At 40.8% G+C, this 7,573-nt stretch overlaps 1 protein-coding gene across 1 annotated transcript in view; it reads left to right on the top strand.

Annotated features, from left to right (window-relative positions):
- Positions 1-5,917: 5,917 nt before the first annotated feature.
- Cga (glycoprotein hormones, alpha polypeptide) overlaps positions 5,918-7,573 on the top strand; it is a 6,417-nt gene continuing 4,761 nt past the window's right edge. Inside the window, exons 1-2 of the mRNA XM_028780158.1 lie at positions 5,918-6,017; positions 7,005-7,189. Coding sequence (XP_028635991.1) covers positions 5,918-6,017; positions 7,005-7,189 — 285 coding nt within the window. The remainder of the gene's footprint in view (positions 6,018-7,004; positions 7,190-7,573) is intronic.

The raw sequence follows: 7,573 nt of genomic DNA on the forward strand, positions 1-7,573 counted from the left end.
CTAGCTATACTACTTGGTACATACCCAAAGGACTCAGCGACTACTCCATAGATGAACTGCCCGCCATTGTCATTGCCACCTTATTGATAATAGTCAGGAAATGGAAACTACCTACATGTCCTTTAGTTGATGAATGGAGACATATTGGATTCCTAGTCAGTTTTAAAGAAAAATGAAATAATAAAGTTTGACAGTAAATAGATGGTACTAGAATCTATTATCTTATTGAATGAGATAACACAGACCCAGAAATTATTCTCTTAGCTGTTGAAGTCTCTTAGGTTCTGGGTCTTTAGATATATAACCTGGAGTAATTACAATACCAGTAAAGTACAAAGGAACCATGGCGGGACATAGGAGAGGGCAGGAACACTAGAAGGGGAACAACAGCACACAGTTGCTGTGAAGAGGAAATGGGCAAAATGGAAGGGGAGGAAGAAGGAGGGGCAGCACAGAGGAAGTGGAAAGGATGAGGGATGTTTGGGAAAGCTGTAGGAATTACATTATTTTATGGCTATATAAAAATTACATACAATCTATATCTATCTATCTATCTACGTGTGTTGTATGTATATATGTATGTATACATGTATGTATGTATCTAGCTATCTAGTTTTATGTTATACCAGTTGAGTGTCAATGTTCTTCCTTAAACCACAAAATAACAAAAACTCAAGTTTATATATGTCTATCTATCCATCTATCTACACACACACACACACACACACACACACACACGTATATATATATAAAACTATCTAGTTCAATGCTATGCCGGTTGATGTGACAGTGCTCTTCCTTAAGTCTTAGACTAACAAAAACTCCAGTACTCACATGAAATACTTGAGTTGTAGGTCAGAGGAGTTCAGGAAACACCCCAAACAGCTTAGGCCATTGCTGCTTTCCTTAGTGCCTTCTAGAAAAAGAAGGTAAGACACTGTTGCTGAAGACATCACATATCACAGGCAATGGACTTGGAGAAATCAATCTGAGTCTAACATGGAAACCTCTGCACTGAGGACTAGCTATCACCATTTCAGAAGGAGCCATGCATACTGCCGAGAGGGAAAGCAATGGATAGTCAGTCTTATCCGGCTGTGACTCCAACAAACCACAGCAATGACCAGTATAAGACTCTGTCAGAAAGTGGCACTTATATATACCCTTGGCTTTGAAATTGTGTTAGAAAGTTTTTAGAGGCCGGGCAGTGGTGGTGCACGCCTTTAATCCTAGCACTTGGGAGGCAGAGGCAGGCAGATTTCTGAGTTCGAGGCCAGCCTGGTCTACAGAGTGAGTTCCAGGACAGCCAGGGCTATACAGAGAAACCCTGTCTTGAAAAACCAAAAAAAAAAAAAAAAAAAAAAAAAGAAAGAAAGAAAGTTTTGAGAGGCTGGTAAGGTGGCTCAGCTGATAAAAACACTTGCTGTCAAGCCTGGTGACCCAAGTCTGATTCACATCAGAAGAGAAGCAACTCAGGCAAATTATCCTTTGACCTTCACTTATACACAGTGGCATGTTCTTCCCCAACACACACACACTCACATGCAGGCACGCACGCATGCACATACTCACAAACAAATGAAGAAAAAAAATTTTTCTTTTTTTCGAGACAGGGCTTCTCTGTGTAGCCCTGGCTGTCCTGGAACTCACTTGGTAGACCAGGCTGGCCTGGGACTCAGAAATCTGCCTGCCTCTGCCTCCCAAGTGCTGGGATTAAAGGCGTGCACCACCACCGCCCGGCAATAATTTTTTATTGTTATTGTTTTTTTGTTGTTGTTTTGGTATTTTTTGACATAGAGTTTCTCTGTATAGCTCTGGTTGTCCTGGAACTTGCTCTGTAGACTAAGTTAGACTCAAACTCAAAGATCCACCTGCCTTGGGCTAGAGAGATGGCTCAGTGGTTAAGAGCATTGATTGTTCTTCCAGAGGTCCTGAGTTAATTCCCAGCAACCACATGGTGGCTCACAACCATCTGTAATGGGATCTAGTGCCCTCTTCTGGTGTGTCTGAAGATAGCAATGGTATATTCAAATACATAAAATAAATAAATAAATCTTAAAAAAAAAAAAGAAGATCCACCTGCCTCTAGTGTGTGCCACCACTGCCTGGCTGTGAAAATCTTTTTAAGGTTTCTAAATAGTTCATTTAAACAGCAAGGATATGCTAGGCATGGTAGTACATGCCTGTGATCCCAACATTTGAGAGGCTGAAGTGTAAGACTCTTGTGAGCCTTAGTTTACCAGAGACACTGCCCCCCCTGAGTGAACCCCGGAGAGACCTGAATCGATGCAAAAAGCAAGAGGAATTTTAATGATCCAATGCATTGGGGTCGTCCGGCACCCGAAGGAGAGGTGGCGACCTGGGACAGCCCATTTGGTCAGTTTTTATACAGTTTAAGTTTTTATACAGTTTAAGGGGTAGACAAGAGAAACAGTGACTAGGTACAATATGATTGGCAGAACAGTATGACCTTTAAACTGATTGGTCTTTAGGGAATGAGGTGGCAAGGACCTCCCTTGTCTGTAGGTAGCAAGGGTTGGTTGTCCTGCGGAATGGGTCTATGTGCTTTGAGCCTTGCCCACCCGCAGGTGGGTTCCCTTCCTTGTGGTCTGAGGAATGTTAATCAGCCTCTCCTTTCCTCCTCTGACTGAGGAATGTTAATCCAACAAGTGTCCTCAGAAGGAGGAACGTTAATTAGCCTCTCCCATCCCGCAAGTGTCCCATGACCTTTCTAAAGTTCCTGAGCTGACCTCTTCAGAAGCAGGAGGACAGCTGAACACTCGTGGTGGTCTCAGATATATAGTGAGTACTAGGCCACAAAGCAAGACCCTGTGTCAAAAACAAACAAGTCAAAATCAAAACAGAAATGAAAAACTGAAAAGGAAAAGTAAGCATGTGATAATGTGATGGTTTCTTGCTTTTATTTAATTATTGGGGGACATGCTTGCTCTTTAGTACAGTCTACCATAGAAGTGTGATGATCCCCTTGTCTAAACCCTCAAAGTGCTAGTACCCTGAGCGCATGCCACTGGGAAACAGATAACAATTTCCTAAACAGAGACTATCGGTAAGAAGAGTGGCCCTGTTTAATTTTTCTTATTTTGTTTTTTTGATTTTCAGTGTCTGGTCTGGTGGGGCACAGCTGGGTTTGATGTACTCCTTTACTCAATCTGTTTGGCCACCACTTCATAAATCTTTAAGGAAAAATGCAGAGAACATTTTAATATTTTTATTAATTGTTTTGTCCTCACAGACTCACTGAAGCTTTCTAGGGTCTTTTTCCTTCAAGAATCACTGACTTAGAACAAACAGTGGTTACCTGTAGTGTGTGTGTATACATATACATATACACATACACATACACATACACATACATATACACATACACATACATATACATATATATACATATACTGCATATATAATTACTATGTAGTTAACCATATATATGGTTATGTATATGTATATATATGTGTATATATATATGGTTATGTATACATGTATACATATAGTTATATATATAATTATATAGTTATATATATTTATACATACCATACACACACACACACACACACATATATATATGGTAAAAATAATAGCATATAAAGTTGTGTGAGTGAGCACATACCACTAATACTAGTGCTAGAGGGATGAGGAAGAATCAGAAGTTCAAGGTTGTCCTCAGTTATAAAGTGAATTTTAGGACAGTCTGGGCTACAGAAAACCCTATCTACTAAAAACAAAACAAAAATCAATCAAACAAACAAAAAATAAAGATAAACACCCACTCCCAAACCCCAACTGAACAAGAAAAGCTACCAAGCTATTTTCCAGAATTCCTGTTACTCTTTTAACGTTCCCACCGGAGATGTCTCTGTTATCCAGTGTCATGTATTCAAACCAGCATTTAGGATTTCTGGTGGCTGTTGTTTTAATTTACATATTCATCACACCTGACCTTTCCATTAATTACACTGAGGAGGCCAACGAGTTGTGAATTCACTGCTGAAGGTTGGAGGGGGAAAGAGAGAAAGGTGTGTTAAATGCTTATGTCAGAAACAGGGAGACACAGTGCCCTGCCTCTTTCCTAAAGGGACTTTGTGCTTTTATTTACATGGTTTATGTATGTTTAGGGCAAGTTGGGAGCAGAAGGCAGAGGGGCAGGACATTAATGACTATTATAAGCAATAATGTTTATTTATTTATTATTTATTTTATGTATATGAGTACATTGTACCTGTCTTCAGACGCATCAGAAAAGGGCATCAGATCCTGCCAAGGACCAGCCATGGCATGAGGAGGGGTTCTGAGAGAAGAGGTGGCTGAGAGTGGTGGGTTGGGAAGCGGGCAGGGGGTGGGGGGTGGGGAGTGGGGAATAACTAGAAGTCAAATTGCCGGTCCATGTTGGCAGCCTAGGTTCTGCTGAGATGACTTTCTACACCTCTCTGTCTCTGTCTCTGCCTCTGTCTCTCTCTCTCTCTCTCTCTGTGTGTGTGTGTGTGTGTGTGTGTGTGTGTGTGTGTGTGTATTCTGCTCTAGACAACTTTTTTCTGGCTACTCTAAATCTCTGGTTGAGACAGCTCTCTCTTCTAGAAAAAATTCTAAAATCTGGATAGTCTGAAAAGTCAGAAAAGATGCTATAAAAATTATTGGATCTTCTGACAAAGTCAGAAATCCAGTCAAGAAAATAATTATCAAAGAGCTGGGTTGCTCTCCAGAGATCTCCAGATATCTCAGCTCTGGCTAGAGAAAAATTCTAAAGAAGAACTGCTCTGGCTTTCTGCTAGCTCGTTTCCCACAGACCAAAGCCCAGTTTTTTATTTACGTATCAATCTAGTCATTTATCCAGGTCTCCTTTTGATTATCTTATGAATCAGCATCCTCAGACCCAGCCCTTTGAGTCTCCAGAGGCAGCAAGCATACATTTTTCTTTTGATATTGCAAAGAATTCAGAGATCTGTCTGCCTCTGTTAAGCAGGGATGATAAGCTAATTGGGTAAGACCCTGCCCTGAAATTACCATTTCTACTACACCAGGGTCTACCCTTGATGTGTTCTAGACTGAGCTTGAACTCAGGAATCTGCCTGCCTTTGTATTTTTCTGACAAGCTGGCTCATGGTGTAGCTGCTTTGTTCCTTTAGATTCATGAAGCCTCTCATAATTCATATTGCATCCTTATATTTTGCATAGTTGAGAAATTATATATGTTTTGAACTCATGTATTTTGAGCTCTTTCCAATAGCCTTAAGGGCTTAAAGGGCTGTCTCCTGAAGGTCCCAGCCTTTACCATTTTGTTGAGACATTAGCCACATCTTCGACTCCTGGACTTGTGCTGTTTCTAATTCTCATGGAATCATTAATGTTAACATGGAGGACATTACTTGGAGGAATGTGAAAATATGTACATTATTATACAAATAAGCCTTAAGCCCACACCATCCACCAACACTCATGGAGGCTCACTCCAGGGCCCTGTCCCTGTCACTATGTCCCCACTAGGGCAACACTGAGCTTGGCATCTCCTGGATGTTCACAACAAAGGCCTTGTCCCAGGGGCAGGAACTGCATCACTCTGTCTCCACCAAGGCTACACCTGGCTTTGCAAGATCCCATTACAGAAGGTTGTGAGCCACCATGTGGTTGCTGGGAATTGAACTCAGGACCTCTGGAAGAACAGTCAGTGCTCTTAACCACTGAGCAATCTCTCCATCTCCCATGAGCAATAATGTTAAACTTTAATGGTTGATGGTGCTAGGGATATAGCTCAGTAGTAGAGCAGTTACTTAGCATGCCCAAGGTCAATACCACCAGATAAAGAACTATCATACTAAAACAGCTGGTTTGTGTTATGACTGGTAAGCTAAGATGACACTGTTATTATTATTATTTTTTTTATGTGGCAGTTTGCAGGAGAGCTATGGATTACTACAGAAAATATGCAGCTGTCATTCTGGTCATGCTGTCCATGTTCCTGCATATTCTTCATTCTCTTCCTGATGGAGACCTTATTATTCAGGGTATGTGACTAAGCTCGGGCTTGCAATGAAAAGGAAAGCGTGTTCCTAGTTGCACATCAGTAATCATTAATTAACTTCAACAGTCTTTCACATGTGATAAACAGTTACTTCTGGATACACATCTAGGCACATGTAGTCTGTAAGCACAAAATTAAATTAGGTTCAGGAAATACGCAGTGAAAATGTTATATTCCACATCCACTTTAATAGCGTCCTAAGCGTGTCTGTCTGAAGTGCACTCCTTATTTTTCCCACATCTGAGGTTTACAAGGAGAAAAGTCATCCCTACTCAGCTTGGTTGTCTTTTTTACATTGCTTCCAGATTTCAGAAACATTTAACATTGCTTTCGAAGATAAATTTTCATATCAGGATTAACAAGCGAGGAAAACAAGAATCTGTTCCATGCATTAAATCTGTTTTCCTATAATGCTTGACTAGTCTCTTACAGGACCAGACATAGCCACTAGCTTTGAAATTGTGAACTGTTATTTGTTAAGGTTTTTTTTTTTTTTGTAAATGGTAATGTTTGTATTTCAGATTCTAAGCACAGATGCCATTTGTATTATCAGACTCCCAAGCTTTCTTAAATCTAATGATGGTTTTCTGTCAATATTTGGAGTTTTTATGGGGAAAACAACAGCAGACTCACCTCAGGAAAACGCTTCTTTTCAGATGAATGTAGCATTTATAGCTGTCAAGCTTTTGTGTCCTCTCGAAGCATGCTGTTAGCAGTGAGATTATCTGTCCTTGGAGAATGAGAAAACACTATGCAAAAACTCCCTATGCAAAAAAAAAAAAAGGTTTCTGTGTGAACACAATTACAATAATTATAAAGAGATGCTGCTATATGTGAAGATTAGTATGTAGGCAAAAATATTTATTTCCTTTATTTATTGCCAACGCAAAAAGCATGTCATATCGTACCCAGGAAAGAGTTTGTCCTTGAATCCTTTCTGGTTCAATTTTCTTTCTCTTTTTCTGGCTAGGTTGCCCAGAATGTAAACTAAAGGAAAATAAATACTTCTCCAAGCTGGGTGCCCCCATCTATCAGTGTATGGGCTGTTGCTTCTCCCGGGCATACCCCACTCCTGCAAGATCCAAGAAGACAATGCTGGTTCCAAAGAACATTACCTCGGAGGCCACATGCTGTGTGGCCAAAGCATTTACTAAGGTATGGGCTTCCTAGCAGTCTGTCCAGAGGCAGTGTGTACTCGTGGCATGTAAAGTCCAAGCTGTCTGGTGACCTGCATTTGTTGCTCCTTTGTTCAGGCGACACCTGCATTTATCTTCTTTAATTAAAAGAATAAACTTAATGAAAAATGTTGATGACACGGAAGTAAGGAGAACCAGTAGTTGCCACAGTCTAAAAAGCCAATGGACGCACATAAAAGGAGGTTAGAAAATGATAAGCCGGGCAGTGGTGTCGCACGCCTCTAATCCCAGCACTTGGGAGGCAGAGGCAGGCGGATTTCTGAGTTTGAGGCCAGCCTTTACTACAGAGTGAGTTCCAGGACAGCCAGGGCTACACAGAGAGACCCTGTCTCGAAAAACCAAA

The sequence above is a fragment of the Grammomys surdaster genome, unplaced genomic scaffold, assembly GCF_004785775.1.
Source record: "Grammomys surdaster isolate TR1022 unplaced genomic scaffold, NIH_TR_1.0 97, whole genome shotgun sequence".
In the NCBI taxonomy this organism is placed as follows: domain Eukaryota; kingdom Metazoa; phylum Chordata; class Mammalia; order Rodentia; family Muridae; genus Grammomys; species Grammomys surdaster.